The sequence below is a fragment of the Podarcis tiliguerta genome (genome assembly GCF_965153285.1).
Source record: "Podarcis tiliguerta genome assembly, chromosome: 10".
Taxonomy (NCBI): Eukaryota; Metazoa; Chordata; class Lepidosauria; order Squamata; family Lacertidae; genus Podarcis; species Podarcis tiliguerta.
In genome coordinates, this window is record NC_139543.1 from 70,207,942 (window position 1) to 70,232,950 (window position 25,009).

Here is a 25,009-nt window from a genome sequence, read left to right on the forward strand (position 1 = left end):
TTTTCCTTATTATGTTTTTTCTGAAATTTTATTGGTGTTAGCCGCCCTGAGCCCGGCTCTGGCCGGGGAGGGCAGGGTATAAATAAAATGTATTATTATGATTATGATTACTCCTTCTCCTCGCAGGTGATCGCCCCTGAAGAGATCGTGGACCCCAATGTGGATGAGCACTCGGTCATGACTTACCTGTCCCAGTTCCCCAAAGCCAAGCTGAAGCCGGGGGCTCCCCTGCGTTCCAAGCAGCTGAACCCCAAGAAAGCCAAGGCCTACGGCCCAGGTAAGTATATATAAAATATATAAAAGGATGTCACATAGAGGAGGGAGAAAGGTTGTTTTCTGCTGCTCCAGAGAAGCGGACACGGAGCAATGGATCCAAACTACAAGAAAGAAGATTCCACCTCAACATTAGGAAGAACTTCCTGACAGTAAGAGCTGTTCGACAGTGGAATTTGCTGCCAAGGAGAGTGGTGGAGTCTCCTTCTTTGGAGGTCTTTAAGCAGAGGCTTAAAGACAACCATATGTCAGGAGTGCTCTGATGGTGTTTCCTGCTTGGCAGGGGGTTGGACTCGATGGCCCTTGTGGTCTCTTCCAACTCTATGATTCTATGAAGTAGCCCTGGCCAAGCGGTCAAGAGGGCACTGGCCAAGGGAATTACCATATTTTTCGCTCTGTAGGATGCACCAGACCATAGGGAGAGAACAGGAATTTTTTTTTTCTTGTTCCCCCCCTCTAAATCAAGGTGCGTTCAAGGTGCATTCACCCAAAGCCCCGGAGGCTTCAGGTGGCTACATTGGAAGCCTGGAGAGTGAGAGGGGTGCGCTGCGCACTGCCAGAACCAGTGTGGTATAGTGGTTAAGAGCGGTGGACTCGCAATCTGGGGAACCGGGTTCGCGTCTCCACTCCTCCACATGCAGCTGCTGGGTGACCTTGGGCCAGTCATACATCTTTGAAGTCTCTCAGCCTCACTCACCTCACAGAGTGTTTGTTGTGGGGAGGAAGGGAAAGGAGAATGTTAGCCGCTTTGAGAGACTCCTGAAGGGGAGTGAAAGGCGGGATATCAAATCCAAACTCTTCTTCTTCTTCTTCTTCTTCTTCTTCTTCAGTGAAGGCAACCCGAAGCCTCAGGAGTGTGGCGGGAGTTCCCACTGGGCTCCGGAGGCTTCAGGTTCCTTTCGCCCTGCTCTTTGGGGCTGGTGGAGGGCAGCGCTGCTTTCCCCCACAGCCAGCCCCAAAGAGCAGGTCGGGGAACAGCGCAAAGGCTGTGCGCAGCCTTGCCGCTGCCTCCCGAACTTGTGGGGCTGGCTGTGGGGGGAAGTGCTGCTTTCCCCCACGGCCAGCCTGAAAGATCCCTGAAGCCTTTGGAGCACAGCGCGAGTTCCCGCTGCGCTCCAAAGGCTTGAGGCTTCCGGGACAGCCTTTGTAGCCTCCGGAGGGTTTGGGCTTAGCCATGCAGCCTGCATTCGCTCTATAGGATGCACACACATTTCCCCTTAATTTTTGGAGGGGGGAAAGTGCGTCCTATAGAGCGAAAAATACAGTAATTGCTCTTGTCTCCACCCAACTCCCAAATGACCAGGAAAAGTCCTGCTCCCGTCACTTTAAGAAAGGCATCAATCCAGATCAATCAACCCGAGAAGCCTTTTGTGTTCTGGAGCTAAAGAGGGGGCCTCTGGACTCTTCTTTACATTTCATAGAATCGTAGAATGGGACCCTCAAGGTCATCCATCCCAACCCGCTGCGATGCAGGAGTCAGAGCTGTAGAATCCCTGAAGGGAGTAATTCAGCCACTTGGGGTTTCCAAATGCAAAGTGAATTAAAGGGCCCAAAGGCAAACAGACAGACAGACAGACAGACAGACAGACAAACTCCACTTTAAAATAAACATTAGATGGGGAAGTTCCGTTGAAAAGCAGGGGACGAGTGAATTGCTGAGGAAGGCGGTTAAAGAGCCCGCTAGCTAATCTGGATCATAGAATTGTAGAATCGTTGAGTGGGATGGGGCTCCCCAAAGGTCATGGAGTCCATCCCCTCCTGAGACGCAGCAATCTCAGCTGAAGCATCTGAGCCGATGAATCGTCTGATTTGATAAGCAGGTCAGGCAAAAGGCTTAACAGAGACCGGGCGAAATCAAAGTTTGCGCAAGCGGATCGGGACGAATCCTTGATCTTTTGTGGAGGAGGGGGTTGGAACGGTTTTACTATGATTCTATGAGGATTCAGAAAAGGGGGAAATGATAATTATGAGAACCGGGGAACTGGAAAGAGACGTTGTTCCATCTACTGTATCCCGGCTAACGTATCTGACGTTCCGCACAGGGATCGAGCCCCACGGCAACACGGTGCTGAAACCAGCCCATTTCACAGTGGAAACCATCGAGGCAGGATTGGGAGAGGTGCTGGTCTACATCGAAGACCCCGAAGGTCACACAGAGGAGGTACTGGGCTCTGCAGCCTTCCGCTCTTCTCCTTTTTTAAAAACAATACATTTTTATTGGGTTTTTTTAAACATATCATTTCCAGCAATCATTTAACATAACTTCTTACCTTATACAATATTTTAGACTTGCGTCAACAACCTCTGAAGATTTTCCGTTCTTTATCGCTTGTTCTGCATTTCTTAATTTCTCTGTTACTTTTAATTATCATTAACCAAGAATTCTCTTCATATTCTTTCTTGCAATATTTCAAGGAGTCCTCCTTACAGAACTTCTTGCAGTCCTACTAGCGTAATCTGTTCATGACAATTGCTTTTCAAATACAGTGGTGCCCCGCAAGACGAAATTAATTCGTTCTGCGAGTCTCTTCGTCTAGCGGTTTTTTCGTCTTGCGAAGCAACCCTATTAGCGGCTTAGCGGATTAGCACTAATAGCGGTTTAGCGGCTATTAGCAGCTATTAAAGGCTTAAGGGATTAGCGGATTAGCTGCTAAAAGGCTATTAGCGGTTTAGCGCCTTAGAAAAAGGGGGTGGGGAGCGAAAAAAAACCTCAAGAATCGCAAGACATTTTCGTCTTGCGAAGCAAGCCCATAGGGAAATTCTTTTTTTTTTTTTCAATAATTTTTTATTAATAGGCCAATCACATCACATTATTCAAATCACATTAATTCCAAATTATACAGCCAAATTTTTAAAATTTTTGGGGGGTACCCATATATCAAGCTCAGCACGAGTCCAAAATTCCAGATGACTCCAGACATCACTTATTTGCTGCTTTTATTAGACAGTTCCATCCAGTTCATTCGGATAGATCTTTATTCCTTCTTTCTCTTCTTGTTGTTATCATTTATTCCTTTCTTTGCGGTCTCTGATGGTTTCCACAAACAGATTGAAGATTTAGCGTCCCTGTGTGGGTATGCTGCCAAACTCATATTATTCAGGAGCGACCTCTGTCAGCCTTCGGTCGGTCCATTATTTTTCCCAGGCTAGCCATAAATCAAACGATATCGGGGGCTCTGTCAGGTCCAACTTGCATTCCAGCCTTCTTTCTTTTTCAAATTCCTGAATCTCCTCCCCCTCATCTGTTCTCCTGCTGGCCTGTCTTTGCGAGACGCCATGTTTTTTTAACTGCGTCATAAAATTTTCCTCCTTCTCGCCTTTCAATCTTCTCGTATTGTAATCCTTTCCCCACACAGTTTTAAAGTTCTGTTTATGTTATTTAAAACGCGACGATCTTATTTCTTTCTGGGGTGGAGGATTATTGTAATCATATCATATGAAGGGATTTAAGAGGATTTTTCCCTCCACCCCCCCCTTCGTTCCAGCCTTACGTTCTCATAGTGGTAATTCATCAAGAGATTTACTTATCCATCCGTCGCTCCCGGTCACAGAGATGCATTAGTCAGCAGTCCTTATCTCGAGCCTTACTTGATATATGTGCTTCAGTCTTTCTTCCAATCCATTATCGCCAATTAGTCCAAATATAATTCCAGACTGAAGCAACCAGCACGCGCTGATTGGAATCGGCGTCGGGAAGATCTGAATCCATCGAGGGCTTGTGCCAAGTGTTCCACACCCCCGTCTCTCGGATCAGGGGGTGCATTGAACACCGCTGGCAAGGGCAGGCCCCCCCATGCCCTTGGGGGGGTTTAGGAAGGCTGCCTACTTCCCATAGCAGCCCCTTAATACCTCGTATGGGTCAGAGAGATGTTATTGTCGGCCATCTTCCAACGCGCCACCTAGTGGCCCCCCCGCAAGCCCATAGGGAAATTCGTCCTGCGAAGCGCATTGAAAAACGGAAAACCCTTTCGTCTAGCGGGTTTTCTGTCTTGCGAGGCATTCGTCTTGCGGGGCACCACTGTAGTTTGTATATTTACTCCAGTCTTCTAAGAATCTCTGGTCCCGCAGGTTTCAAATCCTTCCTGTTAATTTATCTAATTCTGCATAGTCCATTAATTTCATGCCTTGTGCTCTTCTCCTTGTCCTCCTGTAAGCCCCTGAGTTTTGTGGGGTCCTGCAGCTGATCATATTGAAATGGAAGGTTTTACGGCCAAAGGACTCTTGCAATATCAAGCAAGGATGGGAAGCATGCAGCCCCCCCCCAGCTGTTGCCGGACTACAACCCCCATAATCCTTTGCCATTTCCCACGCCAGAGTCAAGCAACAAATGCAAGGCCCTATATTGCGGGATGCGGGTGGCGCTGTGGGTTAAACCACAGAGCCTAGGACTTGCCGATCAGAAGGTCGCCGGTTCGAATCCCCACGACGGGGTGAGCTCCCGTTGCTCGGTCCCTGCTCCTGCCAACCTAGCAGTTTGAAAGCACACCAGTGCAAGTAGATAAATAGGTACCGCTCTGACGGGAAGGTAAACGGTGTTTCCGTGTGCTGCTCTGGTTCGCCAGAAGCGGCTTAGTCATGCTGGCCACATGACCCGGAAGCTGTACGCTGGCTCCCTCGGCCAGTAAAGTGAGATGAGCGCCGCAACCCCAGAGTCGGCCACGACTGGACCTAGTGGTCAGGGGTCCCTTTAACTTTACTTATATTGCGGGACACCGCAGTAGGGACACGGACGAGGGTGCATCTTCCTAGGAAATAATGTCTCCTGTTTTCGTTCCTCACCCACCCAGGCCAAAGTCGTCGCCAACAACGACAAGAACCGGACGTATTCTGTCTCCTACGTGCCGAAAGTGGCTGGCTTGCATAAGGTGAGATGCCCTCTTCTCCTGTAAGCATGGAATCAGAGAAGTGTTGAGCTGGAAGGGACCCCGGGGTCTAATAATAATAATAATAATAATAATAATAATAATAATAATTTATTTATACCTCACCCATCTGGCTGGGTTTCCCCAGCCACTCTGGGTGGCTCCCATCAGAGTAAAAGCAGAATAAAACATCAAACATTAAAAGTTTCCCTAAACAGGGCTGCCTTCAGATGTCTTCTAAAATTCAGATAGTTGTTTATTTCCTTGACATCTGACAGGAGGGCGTTCCACAGCATGAGAGCCACCACCGAGAAGGCCCTCTGCCTGGTTCCCTGTAACTTGGATTCTCACAGGGAGGGAACCGCCAGAAGGTCCTCAGAGCTGGACCTCAGTACCTGGGCAGAATGATAGGGATGGAGATGCCCCTTCAGGTATACTGGGCTGAGGCCGTTTAGGGCTTTAAAGCACCGACACTTTGAATTGTGCCCGGAAACGTACTGGGAGCCAATGTAGGTTTTTCTGGACTGGTGTTATATGGTGTCGGCGGCCGCTCCCAGTCACCAGTCTAGCTGCCGCATTCTGGATTAGTTGTAGTTTCCGGGTCACCTTCAAAGGTAGCCCCACATAGAGCGCATTGAAGTAGTCCAAGCGGGAGATAACCAGAGCATGCACCACTCTGGTGAGACAGTCTGCGGGCAGGGAGGGTCTCATCCTGCATACCAGATGGTAAACAGCTGCCCTGGACACAGAATTGACTTGTGCCTTCATGGACAGCTGTGAGTCCAGAATGACTCCCAGGCTGCGTACCTGGTCCTTCAGGGGCACAGTTACCTCATTCAGGACCAGGGAGTCCTCCGCACCTGCCTCCTGTCCCCCCAAAACAGTCCTTCTGTCTTGTCAGGATTCAACCTCAATCTGTTAGCCGCCATCCATCCTCCAACCGCCTCCAGACACTCACACAGGACACTTCACTGCCTTCACTGGTTCTGATTTAGATGTCCAACCCCACGCAATGCAGGGATCTTTCCTCGCAGGAACGTTGTTCCAAACCTTGATCGTTGTTATGCCCCTTTCTGACCTTTTGCCAGTGTGTGCCACTGGCTGGTTCCCTCCCCATACCAAAAAAATCACCCTCTTCCCCTCCCTGCTCTCCCGCCCTAGGTCACAGTTCTCTTCGCCGGGCAGAATATCGACAAGAGCCCCTTCGAAGTCAACGTGGGCATGGCCCTGGGCGATGCCAACAAGGTCTCGGCTCGGGGGCCAGGCCTGGAGCCCGTGGGCAACGTGGCTCATAAGCCTACCTACTTTGACATCTACACGGCAGGTAAGTGGCCAGGCGGATGCCTCTGAGAAGCCTCCAGGCAGCCCTGCCCGACTGAGTGCCCCCAGTACATCCGAGGTAGACTGAACGTGGGCACTCCATGGCTAATTCCCGTCAATGGGCGTTTCTCCCGAGTGTTGCCAGTCTGCCAGCTCTTGACTTGAAAGTCTCCAAGTTTGCCTGCATGATGCCCCCACTGCAGGTGGAAGGGAGGGCGCTTTGTCTCCCAGATGGGCAAGGGTGCCAATAATAATAATAATAATAATAATAATAATAATAATAATGCAGTGGTACCTCTGGATACGGGACGCGGGTGGCGCTGTGGGTTAAACCACAGAGCCTAGGACTTGCCGATCAGAAGGTCGGCGGTTCGAATCCCCGCGATGGGGTGAGCCCCCGTTTCTCGGTCCCAGCTCCTGCCAACCTAGCAGTTTGAAAGCACGTCAAAGTGCAAGTAGATAAATAGGTACCGCTCTGGCGGGAAAGTAAAAGGCGTTTCCGTGCGCTGCTCTGGTTCGCCAGAAGCGGCTTAGTCATGCTGGCCACATGACCCGGAAACTGTACGCCGGCTCCCTCGGCCAAGAAAGCGAGATGAGCACCGCAATCCCAGAGTCGGCCACGACTGGACCTAATGGTCAGGGGTCCCTTTACCTTTTTACCTCTGGATACGAACGGGATCCGTTCCGGAGCCCCGTTCACGTCCAGAAGCGAATGCAACCCGTGTCTGCACCTGCGCGGGTCACGATTCGCCACTTCCGTGCATGGGTGCGACGTCATTTTGACTGCCTGCGCATGCGCGAGCGGTGAAACCCGGAAGCAACGCGTCCCGTTACTTCCGGGTCGCCACGGAGAGCGACCCGAAACCGCTCAACCTGAAGCAACTTCAACCCGGGGTATGACTGTAATAATTGTTATTTAAGAAGATCGTGTGTGTAGCTTGCAAACCTCAGCTCAGCAGGAGATGGATGCAAAGAATAGTTTAGACCAGGCATAGGCAAACTCAGCCCTTCCAGATGTTTTGGAACTACAACTCCCATGATCCCTAGCTAACAGGACCAGTGGTCAGGGATGATGGGAGTTGTAGTCCTAAAACATCTGGCGGGCCGAGTCATCCACTCCTCATTCCTAATTAACCTCCTTCTCCAGAGTCTTTCCCAATGACATCACCAGGGCTCTTCCCTGTGACATCACTCGGGGCGACCCATAGCTCTCAGTTTCGGTCTCTGAGATCTCAGGCAACCCCAATATCCCAGCAGGAACTTCTTCCAAAGCCCTTTGAAGCGCGGATCGTGGCCCTTGTCCGGGGAGGGGGGACGGCCGGAGAGGACCGACATCTGTGGGAAGGGAGGGGGGCACCCGGCACACGATTCTTCCGACAGCCAGAGTCCTCAAACTGTAAAGTTGGAAGGGGTCCCCAGAGGTCATCCAGCCCAACCCCAATGTGAGGACACGGGTCAAACACTAGATGGAGTGGATGGTGTGTGTGAGGGTTGGATCCAGAGCTGTGCCCCTCATGCCGTCTCTGCCCGACAGGTGCGGGGACTGGAGACGTGGGCGTGGTGATTGTGGACCCCCAGGGCCGCCGCGACACCGTGGAGGTGGTACTGGAGGACAAGGGCGACAGTATTTTCCGCTGCACTTATCACCCCGTCCTGGAGGGTCCGCACACCCTCTACGTCACCTTTGCGGGGGCTCAGATCCCCAAAAGCCCCTTCACCGTCAACATCTCAGAAGGTAAGGCCACCTAACGCTTCCTTTTCCCTCCCTCCCTTCCTTCCTTCCTTCCTTCCTTCCTTCCTTCCTTCCTTCCTTCCTTCGTCCCTCCCTCCCTCCACATTTCCATGCTTGTCTTTCGCCTCCAAAATGCCACCCTAATCATTTCCTTAACACTCAACCAGCAGAAAGAAGCCTTTGCGGTCTGACAGCGGCGAGGCAGCGTTGGGTAGTGGTTAGAGCATTTCGGACTAGGACCTGGGAAAGACATGGGTTCGAATCACTGGGTCTCTTCTTTGCACTGCAAAACAGGAATCTGAGACACCAGAAGCTTGCTGACAAGAACATTCCCCTGGGCACACAGCTGAGCTTTGCTCTCTAGCCTCAGTCCTCATTTTCTCACAAGCCCCCCGCCCCCAACACTGTGTGTTTTAACCTGCAAAACCTTTGCCGTTTCGTATCCTCTTTGGGATCACCGCACAACAGCCCTCTGAGGTCGGTTCTTGGGCTGCTAGGGCCTGAATTCGACTGAGCTAAATGGGACCTGCTTCTGAGCCTTATGGCTGCTGTGGCCATTTTACAGATCTGCAAACCGAGTCCGAAGGACAGTGACTTTCCCAAGGTCTCCCCGTGAGTTAGCAGGCTTGAAAACTCGTCCCCTCTTAATCCGGGCTATTTGGGGATAGGTTGTGGTTCCTTCCTGGGAAGCGAAGACACTCTGTGCAAGCTCAGAGGCAGATGTCTGACTGTTCTGTGCAAGGCTTCCCCCGGGGTGGGGAACTGCATCTTGCCAGTGGTCTGAATCCATAGTTGGCTCCTCTATGCTTACCTTAGGTAAATGACTTGGAGATCAGCATTCCCATTACACAGATGGGCAAACTGAGGCGGTCTGTCTGCTTTTGGGGGGGGGCTTCTAGCTGGGCCTGGGGCTCTCCCTGCTTCCTCACCCCATCAAACATCACTAACTCGTCCTCTCCTTTCTCCTCGGACCCTCCAGCGCCGTTCCCCCCGCCTCCGCCCGGTGTCTCCCCCCTCCAGATCATCCCTCAGTCCGTCCGCACCCCGCCCGCCGACAAGGCCAAGAAAATCCCACCCCCCACCATGCCCAAGCCGCGCAAACCAAGTTAGTAAGAGCAGGCCTGGCGAAGCCTCGCTTGCGCCCACGCTACCTGGCATGAGATGGCCCAGCAATGGCATGCAACGGGCAGAGCCACCGTGTCCCGACCACCCAGACTCCTGTTTCGTTTGTTGGGTTGCTTGGTTTGTGGGGTAGGGGGAGAAGATTCATACGTTTTCAGCCCTGCGTCCGCAGAGACTGCTAGGCGGTTTGCAAGGCAGTGAAAGACAAGCCCTTGCAAGACCTCAGCTGCTTTGGCTGCCGGCTATACCAGGCGAGAAAGCCTCCCCATATAAAGATGAATGTGCTACCCAAAATGTTATTTTTATTTCAAACAATAAGTGGGTTGGGTTACTTCAAAGAATAGCAAAAAGTAATAACAAAGTTCATCTGGCAAGGGGAAAAACCAAGAACTAAAGAAAGAGGTTTTTCCCTGCGAGATTTGAAATTATATTATGAAGCATCTTGCCTATGTTGGTTAAGGGATTGGATTTTGTTAAAAAAATACAGATCTGTTAGATCTGGAAGGATCATAGAATCATAGAATCATAGATATGAGAAAGCTTCCCCATAACCCTCAAGCAAGGGGTCCCCCCCTTCTCAGCTTGGGGGTCCCAGCCCAGCAACTCTGTCAGGCTGACCCCAGTGCCTTCCTCGGGAGTTTTGGGTTCTGCATGGCATCGTGCTGCCCCCAACCAAGCCCTGCCCCATAGCTGCCCCTTTCCCACGTGCCTGTCGCTTGTGGCATGGACTTGAGGTCGTGCATTTGAGAGATGTGGCTGCACCAAAGGACCGGCATGTTTCACTTTGAGCTGCTGTGATGCCTACGAGCCGCAGACTTTCCCCTAAGCGCCTCTGTGGCTTTCGCCTCCTCTGCCAATATAAGGGGCACCCATCCACCGTGGGATGTGATCCAGGAGAGACAGTCAAGTACAGCATTCCTTAAAATGCTAGAGAAGACATGCGAAGGAATGTTTGGTCCAGCCAGTTCAAACTTCCTGTTCCTCCTGGCTGGAGCATCCTTCCTTTTGCATGTGACAGAAGGTGGGTGTGACCTCACCTGCCCAGGTAACAAAAGGACGAGTCACGCAGCACACCTCCCTCTTTTTGACTTCCTTCTTTGTTTGACCAGCTTTTAGCTAGGACTGCTCTGCTAGCTCTCAGCTAGCAGAAGCACTGGGATTATTCCCCCATATGGGGTAGATCCACATGTACATATTTGCAGCTAAGTCTGCCTTCAGGGATCCAACTGTGAACTGATGTGAGTAAACCTCTTTTATCATCTTTGAATAAGATTGTGGCGTCTTTATTCTTTTAAGAGGGATTCAAGGGAACAGAACAGTACAGAATAGAATTTATTATTTATACCCCGCCCATCTGGCTGGGTTTCCCCAGCCAGTCTGGGCGGCTTCCAACAAAATATTAAAATACAGTGGTCTGTTAAACATTAAAAGCTTCCCTAAAGAGGGCTGCCTTCAGATGTCTTCTAAAAGTCTGGTAGTTGTTCTTCTCTTTGACATCTATTGGGAGGGTGTTCCACAGGGCGGGTGCCACCACCGAGAAGGCCGTCTGCCTGGTTCCCTGTAGCTTTGCTTCTCGCAGTGAGGGAACCACCAGAAGGCCCTCGGTGCTGGAGCTCAGTGTCCGGGCAGAACGATGTGGGTGGAGATGCTCCTTACCAGGAACGTACAATTCAATCTGAGACAGATGGAATAGTGTATAATAGTGAGAGGCTCACACGAGCCTGCAACCAGCTATCTGCTCTGCATGTAAAAAGGGGGAATGTAAACACTGTCACCCTGATCATACCCACATCCACCCTCTGACTTCCATCAGCCGCTGCCAGCATGGCCAACAATTTGTAGGTGGTTGGGAGTCCCGCAGCACCGCAGGGCATGAGGAGACCAGGTTGGCTGTTCCTGCACTAAACCATCATTGCTAATTCATTCCCTTCCATCTTCCCCTCCACCCTCAATGTCCTTCTTTCCCCTCTTTTGTACCCGTAAATATCTTTTAAATGTGCTCGCCTGATACAACTGGGGAGAAGGACCCTGAATTTGGTCCAGGGCTCTAGGCCATTGATCTTCCAACTGGCCATTACCGGGTTGTGGCCCCGATTCTGGAGTCGTTGCAGCACGGTCAGAGTAAGGGCATGCGATTAAAAAGTTAAGAAATGGGTGCCCGGGTGCATGCTTGGGTTCCAGGTGAGTCCTGGATCGGAAAAGATGGAAGATTACAAAATTAGGCACAAGAGAAGGTGGTTTCAGCGCTCGTGATTCCCTGCAAAGTGGGTTTCTGGGGAATAATGAGGACATTAAAAGAGACTGCTGGGTCAGGCCGCTGGCCCACCTAGTCCAAGATGCTGTTCTCACAGTGGTCAACCAGAGGCCCCAATGCGAAACCTGTGAGCAGGATCTGAACTCAAGACCCCTCTCCCCTTCTGCGATTTTCATTCACTAGGAATTCAGAAGCATAGCCAGCATCTCTAGGAGCCACCGATAGCCTTTTCCCCCATGAATTTGTATAGTCCTCTTTTAAAGCCCTCCCAAGCCGGTGGCCATCGCTGTGGCAAGGAGTTCCGCAGTTTAACCTTAACCTCCTAGCATTTAGCTTCACTGGATGTCTGTGAGTTCTGACGTTATGGGAGAGGAAGGAAACCTTTTCTCGCTCCCACGATCTCCATGTTTATTTTTATGCACCACTGTGGTGCCCCCAATTGCTCGCCTTGTTTCTAAGCTAATCAATCAATCTTTATTACGGTCCAGAGACCCAACAAATCGTTACAAAGCAATACACAATTCAGACAGCCTACCTCCGGGTTAAACAAGCATTTTGTTCAGAATATAGGGATCATTTGTTCTTGCAACCACCGATAAAAACTTCACCACTGCTAATGTTCTAGCATTTGTCCGGTCTTCCAATAGGAACCTGACATAGTGAGCCTCTGATTTTCCCGGGAAAGGCACCAGCAAGGGTAGTATCAGTTCAGCCCTGGCCTGCTCATATTTCGCACAGTGCAACAAAATATGTTTTATGGAATCGATGTCTTGAGCACACGAGCAAAGTCTGTCCTGGTAGGGAACTCCTCTCAACCTGCCATCCAACACTGCAGAAGGAAATACATTTAGTCTGGCTTTGGTGAAAAGCCTTCGATAATTTGGTACCGTCAGGTTTTTAATGTAAGGTGTTGACTTAAAGACATGCGCATATTGTACTCCTACTGCCAGCGGACTACAGGCTGCGTGTGATCGAGATCGCAAGTCACTGTGTGCATTATCCCATAATCTTTGCTTTAACGTCTTTAGGGCGCCTTCATAACCCAGGTAATACAGTTGGGGGGAGGGGTGACAGACCAATAGAGGTGGCTTTTCTAGCCATGGTTTTCTGCCATTTGCGGACAAACTCCTCACTGGTCTGCTGTTGGTACAAACCCTTCCCAAGAACAAGCTAAAATGTCCTGTATGCTGCAACCTTTCTCTATTTCCTGCATCCCATTGATCATTTGGGCTGCCCCTTTCTGAACCGAAATGGCTTGTTTTGTGTTTTTTAGTTTTGCTTGCAAAAGTGGGTCAGTGATGACCCCACAGAGCTGTGGGCACCCCTTGTGACTTACGCAGTTTTAAACAAAAGATAGAAAGGGAAACCCATGCCCAATGCCTGAGAAACTCCAGCTAGAGCCATAATAATAATAATAATAATAATAATAATAATAATAATAATAATTTATTATCTGTACCCCGCCCATCTGGCTGGGTTTCCCCAGCCACTCTGGGCGGCTTCCAACAAAAATTAAAAATACATCAAGATGTCACACATTAAAAACTTCCCTGAACAGGGCTGCCTTCAGATGTTTTCTAAATGTCAGGTAGTTGTTTATCTCTCTGACATCTCGTGGGAGGGTGTTCCACAGAGCGGGCGCCACCACCGAGAAGGCCCTCTGCCTGGTTCCCTATAACTTGGCCTCTCGCAGTGAGGGAACCGCCAGAAGGCCCTCGGCACTGGACCTCAGCGTCCAGGCAGAACGATGGGGGTGGAGACACTCCTTCAGATATACTGGACTGAGGCTGTTTAGGGCTTTCAAGGTCAGCACCAACACTCTGAATTGCGCTTGGAAACGTACTGGGAGTCAATGTAGGTGTTATATGGTCTCGGCGGCCGCTCCCAGTCACCAGTCTAGCTGTCGCATTCTGGAAAGGGGTTCCCTTTTTCGGAGGGACTAGCTGGTGCTTCAATCAGGCTGGATCTTCTCCGCTGCCGACCCTTCTGCTTGTCTTGCTCACGAGTCGCTGCATGGAGGGTCTCTTTCGAGCTGACCCGGCCCCGGGTGTGCAAATGTCTGTTTGGGTGGCCCCTTACCCATAGCACCTGGGCGGTGTTGCGGTGCTTGGCTGGCCCCGGGGACCTTGGCAACATTTTGCGTGTGGCAGGTGTGTGGCGCTCTTTGCGGGCCCTGCCTGCCGGATCCCAGCCCTCTCCGGAGAGCGTGGCTGTGGATCTGACGAAGCCAGGTGCGTGGAGAGCCAACCGCGTGGCCTGATCCTGCTAACCTGCGCCTTTTCTGTCCTCCTCCACAGCGTGCAGCCCCAACGCCTGCCGGGCCATGGGTCGCGGTCTCCAGCCCAAGGGGGTGAGAGTGAAGGAAGTGGCTGATTTCAAGGTGTACACTAAAGGCGCTGGCACCGGGGAGCTGAAAGTCGTGGTCAAGGGACCAAGTAAGTGCTGGGAAATTCGAACCCAATCGAGGCCGACGCTACCCTTTCTTTTCAAATTACAGTGGTGCCTCGCAAGACGAAATTAATTCGTTCCGCGAGTTTTTTCGTAGAGCGAGTTTTTTCGTCTTGCGAAGCACCACGGTGGGGAGAAGCAGGGCAGCTGCCGCAGCCGGTCCTTGGACTCACCCACGCCTTGTGGACACCGCGCGACGCGGCTGCTGGAGGGCGGCGGGGCTCAGGAGCGCGGCTCCGGCTGCAACGCTGGCTGCTGGCGGCAACAGCTCCTGAGGGGAGCGTGCGAGGGCGGTGGGCAGCGGCGCGAGGCAGCCGGAAGGTCGGCCGTCAGCCAGAAGGTGGGAGGGAGCCGGAGGAGCGGGGAAGCGACCGTCGCCATGACAGGAGAGGCAGGGCTGTTTCGTCTAGCGAAGGAAGCCCTTTGGAAAATCCGTCTTGCGAAGCACCTCAGAAAATGAAAAACCCTTTCGTCTAGCGGGTTTTTCGTCTTCCGAGGCATTCGTCTTGCGGGGTACCACTGTAATTTATTTGACTTTACATATTAACATGTATTGGTTAGACAGTGTTCTCGAAGCTACAAACATGAATCTGACCAAACTGCGGGAGGCAGTGGAAGACAGGAGTGCCTGGCGTACTCTGGTCCAGGGGGTCACGAAGAGTCGGACACGACTGAACGACTAAACAACAACAAATTAACATGTACAGTGGACGCTGGGTTCCGAACGTGATCCATGCGGGATGCATGTTCGCGACCCGCAGCTGCGCACGCGGGTTCTTCTTTACATTTCCAGCAGATATTTGTACCTGTCTTATACATTTTTGCTAACTTAGAGGTAAAGGTAAAGGGACCCCTGACAATCAGGTCCAATCGCGATCAACTCTGAGGTTGCAGTGCTCATCTCGCTTTACAGGCCGAGGGAGCCGGCGTTTGTCCCCTTTGGCAGACAGTTTTTCCGGGTCATGTGACCAGCATGACTAAGCCGCTTCTGGTGAAACAGAGCAGCACACGGAAACGTTGTTTACCTTCCCGCCAGAGTGGTACCTATTTATCTACTTGCACTGGTGTGCTTTCGAACTGCTAGGTTGGCAGGAGCAGGGACTGAACAACGGGACGTCACCCCGTCGCAGGGATTTGAACTGCTGACCTTTTGATCGGCAAGCCCTAGGCTCTGTGGTTTAATCCACAGTGCCACCCACATCCCCTTTCCGCTAACTTAAAAAGGTAAAGGGATCCCTGACCATTAGGTCCAGTCGTTGCCGACTCTGGTGTTGCGGTGCTCATCTTGCTTTATTGGCCGAGGGAGCCAGTGTACATGTGGACAGCATGACTAAGCCGCTTCTGGCGAACCAGAGCAGCGCATGGAAACGTCGTTTACCTTCCCACCAGAGCGGTACCTATTTATCTACTTGCACTTTGATGTGCTTTCGAACTGCTAGGTGGGCAGGAGCAGGGACCGAGCAATGGGAGCTCACCCCATCACGGGGATTCCAACCGCCGACCTTCTGATCAGCAAGTCCTAGGCTCTGTGGTTTAACCCTTCCGCTAACTTATTGGGAATTAAATAACAGAGGCCAGCTCTGCCCTTAGGCAGGGTGCAATAGCCACCTCGGGTGGCAGATGTAGAGGGAGCGTAGGGCAGCGGACTCTCATGTTCCCCATAGGCTTTTAAGCGCCAGAGGGTACCTGGTAGCCAGACTGCCAGTGACTGCTGTGGGTGCAGGATGCTTCGGCCCAACTGCTGACAGGAGCGAGGCCTCGTCAGCATGTGACGCCTGCGCTCAGGGATCCGCAATGGTTGTCGATTTGCTGCCAGGACAAATTCAAGGTGTCATTGCTATTAGTATACAAAGCTCTAGATAACCGCTTGACCTACCCAATTGCCTTGCCCCACATGTGCCCTTTTCGACTGGAAGAGTGGGCAACACTACGGGTACCGTGTCTGCTCCTCATTTGTAAGAACGTGATTACTTAGCGTGGCAGTGCCTGAACTATGGAACTCCCTGCCACTTGATATCAAGCGCTCTTTTTGGCTCCTGCTAAAATTGGAGCTGTGGGTAAAAGCCTCAGTGCCTAGGACTTGCTGATCGAAAGGTCAGCGGTTCGAATCCCCACGGCGGGGTGAGCTCCTGTCTTTCGGTCCCAGCTCCTGCCAACCTAGCAATTCGAAAGGACCCCCGGGTGCAAGTAGATAAATAGGGACCGCTTTATAGCGGGAAGGTAAACGGCGTTCCGTGTACTGCTCTGGTGCCGGTTCGCCAGAGCAGCTTCGTCACGCTGGCCACATGACCCGGAAGTGTCTCCGGACAGCGCTGGCCCCTGGCCTCTTAAGTGAGATGGGTGCACAACCCTAGAGTTGGACACGACTGGCCCATATGGGCAGGGGTACCTTTACCTTTACCTAAAAACATTTTAGGCCAGCCTTCCCGGATTCTTAGAAATGCCGCTGCGATTCTTAACCTGTTTTAGTATTTTAACTTCTTCCACGTTTTAAAGTATTGTCAGTCATTCTTGATTTTATCAATTTAACTTTCTGCAAACTGCTTTGAGGTCCCCGTCCCCCCCAATCAAGCAGCGTATAAATCTTATTAAATAAATAAAGGTTCGTGGAAAGAGATGGAAGAACAAAATTGAATCCAGTGAAGAAATTGGCCAACCAATTGCTCGATTAGCTGGGCACTTTGTACATGCCCAGGTTCCCGTGTCCCTGCCATTCACACCTTTGCTCCCGCCCCTTTTCCGCAGAAGGCACTGAGGAGCCGGTGAAGGTTCGGGACGTTGGCGACGGGGTGTACGAATGTGACTACTACCCGACTGTCCCTGGGAAATACGTGGTGTCCATCACATGGGGCGGCTATGCCATCCCAAGAAGGTAAGAAGAATGCCATCTTGGGCAGGGCACGATCCTGTGCGTGCAGAAACGGTGCCCGAGGCGAGCGAAATTTACACTCTTGAGAATCCCGGCTGCCTTTCTTTCTCAAAGCAAGCTTCTAGCCCTCATCGATGTGAAAATATTTGGCTGGTTAATATTCCGCAGCCTGATTAGTACTCGACTGCCTTTTTAATGTGTTTAATGTGTTTTAATGGGTTGTGGTTTTTTTGCTTCTGTTGTAGCTATTTATTTGTGCTTTACTTTGTATTTTTATCTTGTGAATCACCCTGAGATGATATTATTATTATTATTATTATTATTATACAGCAAGAAAAGAAAAAAAGAGAAAACACACATACAAAATTACACACAGGAATAACAATAGATACTGAATTTTCTTAACAGACAGTGAGACATATATTAGTTGTAACACTAAAGACCGAACCTCCCGTCTATTCCATATTTCGATTTCATATAACTTACTGCCAGTACACTTTTATCACTATTAAACTTTTTCTTAATATATCTAATTTCTTATATCTGCTTTTCAACTATTACTGAAGTTCCTTGAATACTGCAACCGAGTTTAAACTACTATATTTATATTTCAAATATTCTTTGAAAACCTCCCATTTCGAAACAAATTTCTGAGATCTTTTGATCTCAGAAAAACAAGAACAACATTTCCTTGGGAAGGGAAATGTCTAGTGAAATCTCCGCAGCCAGGAGGACTGGATAATGCTCAACTCTACAATTCCATGGGTGTTCTAGGAATTCTGCAAAATGAGAAAAAATCTTCTGCACGTGTTTTTATGGAACAAAACTCAATCTGAGTTTCCTTTAGGGCGCTAGTGGATTCTAGTGTGGCTGGTTGCAGCTGGCAAGACCGGCTCATAATCTTGGTGTGGCATGGACTTAACTGTTTTTCTTTCCCGTCCCCTCCAGTCCCTTTGAAGTGCTGGTGGGACCAGAGGCTGGAGTGCAGAAGGTCAGGGCCTGGGGGCCTGGCTTGGAGACTGGCGTGGTGGGCAAGTCGGCAGATTTCGTTGTCGAGGCAATTGGCACAGAAGTGGGCACCCTTGGTAAGTCATAGTAGGGGCAAGGTGGCTTGGGCGGGGGGGGGGGCATTTTTCAGTTTTGGAGCCACCACTGTGAAACACCAGTGAAGCAAAATCTAGTCATTTTCAGGAGCGCTCAGGCTTTTGGGGTTGCTTAATTTGGGATGAAACATTGACGTTATCCTCCACCAGGGCCAGGGCCTTCTCAGTGATGGCTCCGACCTGGTGGAATGCTCTGTCCCAGGAGACCAGGGCCCTGCAGGATTTAACCTCCTTCTGCAGGGCCTGTAAGACAGAGCTATTCCACCTGGCTTTCAACTTGAACTTAGCCTGATCTTTTATTCCCCTTCCTTCCTTCCCCCTCCCCCTTTTTTTGCTTTTCCCCTGGTTTCCTCGCTGGCCCAAGTGGGACTAATTTAGCCAGCAAGCTCTGGTGATCATCGAATGTTTATTGGATGGATTTCCCCCCTAAATTGATTTTTGATTTTATTGTTATTTACGCTTTATACCGTATTTTATGCTATTTTTCTGTAGCATCAACTAAGTGTTATAAATTTGTCGTTAGCTGCCCTGAGCCCGGTTTCCTGAACCAGGAAGGGCGGGGTATAAATAAAAATTTATTATTATTATCTGCAACACCTGATTCATTGGGGTTTAGATGATGCTTCATCACAAATTGCTCCTGCTAGCAGCAAGCGGTGCATGCAGTCGGAAATTGGGGAAACAATGATTGCAAAAGAACTTTTTTTATTCAGGACGCATAAAAGGAAGCCAAAGAGTAAGGTTAATCTATGGAACTCCCTTCCACAAGGGGGCAGAGAGGGCCACCGACTTGACTGGCTTTAAAAGGGGATTACAGTGGTGCCTCGCAAGACGAAATTAATTCGTTCCGCGAGTTTTTTCGTAGAGCGAGTTTTTCCGTCTTGCAAAGCACCACGGCGGGGAGGGGTAGGGAGAAGCAGGGCAGCTGCCGCAGCCGGTCCTTGGACTCACCCGCGCCTTGTGGCCACCGCGCGATGCGGCTGCTGGAGGGCAGCGGGGCTCAGGAGCGCGACTCCGGCTGCAACGCTGGCTGCTGGCGGCAGCGGCTCTCAGAGGAGCGCGCGAGGGCGGTGGGCAGCGGCGTGAAGCAGCCGGAAGGTCGGCCGGAAGGTGGGAGGGAGCCGGAGGAGCGGGGAAGCGAGCGTGCGTGCGTGCAGTGACCGTCGCCATGACACGAGAGGCAGGGCTGTTTCGTCTAGCGAAGCAAGCCCTTAGGAAAATCCGTCTTGCGAAGCACCTCAGAAAAACCCTTTCGTCTAGCGGGTTTTCCGTCTTCCGAGGCATTCGTCTTGCGGGGCACCACTGTAGATGCATTTATGGAGGAGAGAGCTATCTATGGCTGCTAGCTAGGATGACTATGCTCTGCACAATGCTCCTGAATGCCAGGTCCTGGAGGCCACAGGAGATTTGCTCTGGTGCCCACATCCTGCATCCAGGCTTCCCATAATGGGCATTTGGCTGGCCACTCTGAGACCAGGATGCTGGAATGGATGGACCACTGGCCTGATCCACCGGGCTCTTCTTACGTTCTTAAAAGGGGAGGTGTTGTTGGGATACTGCCAGGGAGACAAAGTCCATCTCGACCTCCACGTCGTCTCCGGACGTCCATCGATCTCCCGTAGACACGCAGTATCAGCAATTAGCGACACGAGCTCTAGAAATAGCTTCCCACATTCCAGAGCCGATGCACGCTCTTATCAGCAGATAATGCACAGCGAAAGATGCAGTCAGGAGAGCATTATTTAGAAGTTTATTCAGCGTTTATCAGAACAAAGAAAAACATGACTGCCTGCTTGAGAGTTCCGGCAGAGAGAGAGAAACGAAAGCAAAGACACAACAGAAACATCCTGTGAGAACAGGAAATGTGCAGGCTGTGACACAAACATCCTGCTCCCTTTTAAGGTGGAACGGAAATATCGTAACAGGTATCGGCATATTTACGGAATGCCAGAAGTGCCGTTGAACGATAACAATTAAATACCAGGGGCCACAACTTAAGCCCAAACAAGCAAGAAACCCAAATCCTGAACAGCCAATGAGAATTGAGTCTGCTCTGTGGCTGTGGGCAGTGCTGGATTTATGTACAGTGGTACCTCGGGTTACATCTGCTTCAGGTTACAGACTCCGCCAACCCAGAAATATTACCTCTGGTTAAGAACTTTGCTTCAGGATAAGAACAGAAGCCCCATTAGCTAAAGTGGTACCTCAGGTTAAGAACAGTTTCAGGTTAAGAACGGACCTCCAGAACGAATGAAGTTCTTAACCAGAGGTACCACTGTATAAGCTAAACAAGCTATAGATTAGGGCCCCACTCTCTTGGGGGCCCCCAAAAAATTAAAGGGGAAAAAACTGAATGTACATTTCCAAAATTCAAGATAACAAACAAAATAAAACCTACATACAGCAACCGTGTTTTGTGTTGTGCAGGCTCCTGTGATGTAAGTCATGGGCCCCGCCTGCTCGCCTGCTCCCTAAAATATCCCTGGTTTGCTCCTTTCTATATATAGGGTGCCTACATTCTGCATGGACTGGTTGCATGTGCAACATGTGCAAATGGCTTGAGATACCTATGAGGTCCTTCAATTACCATATAGCATATAGGTAAAGGTAAAGGGACCCCTGACCATTAGGTCCAGTCGTGGCCGACTCTGGGGTTGCGGCGCTCATCTCGCTTTATTGGCCGAGGAAGCCGGCGTATAGCTCCCTGGTCATGTGGCCAGCATGACTGAGCTGCTTCTGGCGAACCAGAGCAGCACACGGAAACGCCATTTACCTTCCCGCTGGAACCTATTTATCTACTTGCACTTTGAGTTGCTTTCGAACTGCTAGGTGGGCAGGAGCAGGGACCGAGCAACGGGAGCTCACCCCGTCGCGGGGATTCGAACCACCGACCTTCCAATCGGCAAGCCCAAGAGGCTCAGTCGTTTAACCCACAGCGCCACCTGTGTCCCTATTCAACCCTAAAAACAGAGACCATTTCTTGTTGGCAAAAGACAGCTGGACATATAAAGGGCCCCATTACCTTCAGTAGCTGAGGGCCTCATCAAACCAAAATCCGGGATGTTTGTTTCAATCTTTCTTTTCGGTGTGCTACAGTGATGTGAGTTGCGGGCAGTCCAGGAAACCGTGGCTTGGTGATCTGCTCTCAGCCTAACCTGCCCCCTCTCTCTCCTTCCCTTGCAGGCTTCTCCATTGAGGGTCCCTCTCAGGCCAAGATCGAATGCGACGACAAGGGCGACGGTTCTTGCGATGTCCGCTACTGGCCGACCGAGCCGGGCGAGTACGCAGTGCATGTGATCTGCGATGATGAGGACATCAAGGACAGCCCCTTCATCGCCCACATCCTGCCCGCCACCAACGAGTACTTCCCGGAGAAGGTAGGCGCTGCCCAGTCGGAGGTAACCTGCCTCGCCCGGCCACCGTCCGTGCCAATCGCTATCACGTTCTTTGGTTCCCTGCGAGATTCCTTGTGGATGGAAGGAGTAATCAGGGGAGCCTTCTTGGCCAGGCCAATGCCCGCCCACCCCAGTCCTAGCTTCCTGATCTCATACTAGCCAAACAGGATTCGAACACAAGACCCGCCCTCCGTCCTGCGATTTCCAGCAACTGGTATTCTAAAGCATTTACTGCAGGAGGAGGGACGCGGGTGGTGCTGTGGGTAAAAGCCTCAGCGCCTAGGGCTTGCCGATCGAAAGGTCGGCGGTTCGAATCCCCGCGGCGGGGTGCGCTCCCGTTGCTCGGTCCCAGCACCAGCCAACCTAGCAGTTCGAAAGCACTCCCGGGTGCAAGTAGATAAATAGGGACCGCTTACTAGCGGGAAGGTAAACGGCGTTTCAGTGTGCGGCTCTGGCTTGCCAGAGCAGCGATGTCACGCTGGCCACGTGACCCGGAAGTGTCTCCAGACAGCACTGGCCCCCGGACTCTTGAGTGAGATGGGCGCACAACCCTAGAGTCTGTCAAGACTGGCCCGTACGGGCAGGGGTACCTTTACCTTTTACCTTTGCAGGAGGTGCAGACGCCTGATGGTTGTCAAACAGCGCCCTGAGGTTGCTTCCGCCTTCCCTAACTCCCTCTTCTGCCTCTTTGCACCAGGTAAAAGCTTTTGGTCCGGGGCTGGAGCCCGTCGGCTGCATTGTGAACAAGCCGGCTGAGTTCACCATTGACGCCAGAGGGGCAGGGAAAGCAGAACTCAAGATCTACGCCCAGGTAAGTGGCAAGCCAGGTGTACTGACTCCTCCTCTGTGTTTTGTTTTTGCAAAGCTGGTCACTCTGGGATGCTCTTTCCTGAACCGACTTTGGTCCCTGACTTCCAGCATAATTAGAATCGTTAGTAGAAGTGGATGGTAAATTAAAGCTGAAAACCTTTCAAGAGTTGAGAGGGAAATTAACTGACTGCTTGCAATATCACCAGTTGCAAGATTTGTTTAGAGAGGATGTTAAAAGTAATGGATTTGCAAGTAGTAAATCAAAAATTGAGGCAGAATAAAAGAAAAATACTGTAAAAAATGTATAAGATATTATTAGAGTGGAATACAAAGGACGAAGAGGTAAAAAGTGTTATGATAAGATGGGCTCAGGATTTGAGACACAATATTGATTTCGAAAGGTGGGGGGAAATGTGGACGACTTCCAGCATAATTTCTTTTCTTTCTTCAATTTTATTTTCAAAGTTTCAAAAAGAAAACAATTTTTTGCACACACACAAACATACTTTTTTACGTTAAGCCATAATTCATATCAGTACCTTTATGGGGTTCCCTGAAACCCCAAACTTCACCCCACCCCTTGGCTTCCAAAATTTATCTTTTTAAAGTGCATCTAATTACCTTTATCTAAAATTATTACGCTTCAGTTTTATCCTTTATCGTTTTAAAGCACGAGTGCTGTATCGACCCTGCAAACGTTTTTAAACGTTTGCAGTGTTCTGTAATATATTCTATAAAATTATGTCATTCTTTGTTGAACTTAAGGGACGGGGGTGGCGCTGTGGGTTAAGCCACAGAGCCTAGGACTTGCTGATCAGAAGGTCGTCGGTTCGAATCCCCGTGACGGGGTGAGCTCCCGTTGCTCGGTCCCTGTTCCTGCCAACCTAGCAGTTTGAAAGCACGTCAAAGTGCAAGTAGATAAATAGGTACCACTCCGGCGGGAAGGTAAATGGCATTTCCATGCGCTGCTCTGGTTCGCCAGAAGCGGCTTAGTCATGCTGGCCACATGACCCAGAAGCTGTACACCGGCTTCCTTGGCCAATAAAGCGAGATGAGCGCCACAACCCCAGAGTTGTCCACGACTGGACCTAATGCTCAGGGGTCCCTTGGTTAGCCTTGGTGCTTTGGTTAGCCTTGCCATTTCTGCATATGAGACTTCCAGAGTCATTTCTTTGCTGCTCCAGAGGGTGGCAGAGAGAGAGAACCCGGCAGCCTGCTGTTTACACGAGACGCCTTTTCTTTCCAGGATGCAGAAGGCGTCCCCATCGACATCAAAATCAAGGACAACGGCGATGGCACTTTCTCCTGCGTCTACGTCCCCACCAAGGCCATCAAGCACACCATCATCATCAGCTGGGGAGGAGTCAACGTTCCCAAGAGCCCCTTCCGGGTGAGTGTGGGTTTCGACAGAGAATTGTTGGAAGGGACCCCAGGGGTCATCTAGACCAACCCTGCTTTGCAATGCGGGAATCGCAGCTCAAGAACCCCTGGCAGCTGATTCTGCTTAAAAACTTCCAAGGAAGGAGATTCCAGCACCTCCTGTGGAAGGCAACTGTCGGGCAGCGCTTACGGCCAGAAAGTTCTTCCGTAATGCTTAGCTGTAATCTCCTTCCTTGCAACTTGAAGCCTCGGGTTCGAGTCCTACCCTCCGGAGCAGCAGAAAAACAAGCTTGCTTTATTTTCGATGGGACAGCCCTTCAGATATTCGAAGATGGCTCTCCTCTCGGTCTCCGGGTTAAACTTACCCGGCTCCTTCAACCGTTCCTCATCCGGCATGGTTTCCAGACCTTTGATCATCTGGGTTGTCCTCCTCTGCGCACCTTCCTACTTGTCAATCTCCTTCTTCCTCCGTCAATCACTCCGTCTCGGGGGTGGGGGGGCACGGGGACGACACACCCCAGAGACAGGGAGGGGGCATTGCCCGGTGCCAAAGCAGAGACCTTGGGGGTAATTCCTCCTCCGTGAAATATATATGTTTTTATTAGCAATTTCAACATAACAACATATCAAAACATATCATATTCATTATTTTCATTATTTTCTCCCCTTTTTCCCCACCCCCCAAACCCTTCCTTTCCTCCCCCCCCTCTGATTTCTCAGCACGTATTATTCTCTGCGTGTGAAAAAATTATACAAATCCTTACATTATCTGCCTACCATGTTATCAATCAATCAATTTGTGTATGTTTATTCAAAACCTGCCAAGGAGTCCAACTCATTTTGTTGTCCTTTTAAGTAATTTGTGAAAAGTTCCCATTCTTCTTTAAAGTCACAGTTGTCATTGTCTCGCAATTTACAGTGGTGCCCCGCAAGACGAATGCCTCGCAAGATGGAAAACCCGCTAGACGAAAGGGTTTTCCGTTTTGGAGGTGCTTCGCAGGACGAATTTGCTATGGGCTTGCTTCGCAAGACGAAAATGTCTTGCGATTCCTGGGGTTTTTTTCCGCTCCCCACCCCCTTTTTCTAAGGCACTAAGCTGCTAATAGCCTTTTAGCAGCTAATCCGCTAATCCCTTAAGCCTTTAATAGCCGCTAATAGCAGCTAAACCGCTAATAGCGCTAATCCGCTAATGGGCTTGCTTCGCAAGACGAAAAAACCGCAAGATGAAGAGACTTGCGGAACGGATTCTTTTCGTCTTGTGAGGCACCACTGTATATGTTAGTTTAGCCAGCTCTGCATAGTTCGTCAATTTCTCTTGCCGCTGTTCTTTTGTCGGGGTTTCCTCATTCTTCCATCCTTGTGCTATCAAGACTCTTGCTGCTGTTGTTGCACACATAAATAAATTCTTTGTTTTCCTTGGCAGGTCCCACAATCCCGAACA

General features: G+C 50.5%; 1 protein-coding gene across 4 annotated transcripts in view; it reads left to right on the forward strand.

Annotated features, from left to right (window-relative positions):
• Positions 1–25,009, forward strand: part of FLNC (filamin C) — a 123,833-nt gene that overhangs the window by 38,843 nt on the left and 59,981 nt on the right. For 2 of the 4 annotated variants that reach the window (XM_083401609.1, XM_083401610.1), the window contains exons 4-15: positions 127–277; positions 2,316–2,434; positions 5,061–5,138; positions 6,297–6,459; positions 7,990–8,190; positions 9,167–9,292; positions 13,861–13,998; positions 16,757–16,883; positions 17,829–17,965; positions 21,167–21,360; positions 22,076–22,189; positions 23,435–23,578. In XM_083401609.1, the coding sequence (XP_083257735.1) occupies positions 127–277; positions 2,316–2,434; positions 5,061–5,138; positions 6,297–6,459; positions 7,990–8,190; positions 9,167–9,292; positions 13,861–13,998; positions 16,757–16,883; positions 17,829–17,965; positions 21,167–21,360; positions 22,076–22,189; positions 23,435–23,578 (1,692 nt within the window). The remainder of the gene's footprint in view (positions 1–126; positions 278–2,315; positions 2,435–5,060; positions 5,139–6,296; positions 6,460–7,989; positions 8,191–9,166; positions 9,293–13,860; positions 13,999–16,756; positions 16,884–17,828; positions 17,966–21,166; positions 21,361–22,075; positions 22,190–23,434; positions 23,579–25,009) is intronic. The other 2 variants (XM_083401611.1, XM_083401612.1) reach the window with 1 other exon arrangement.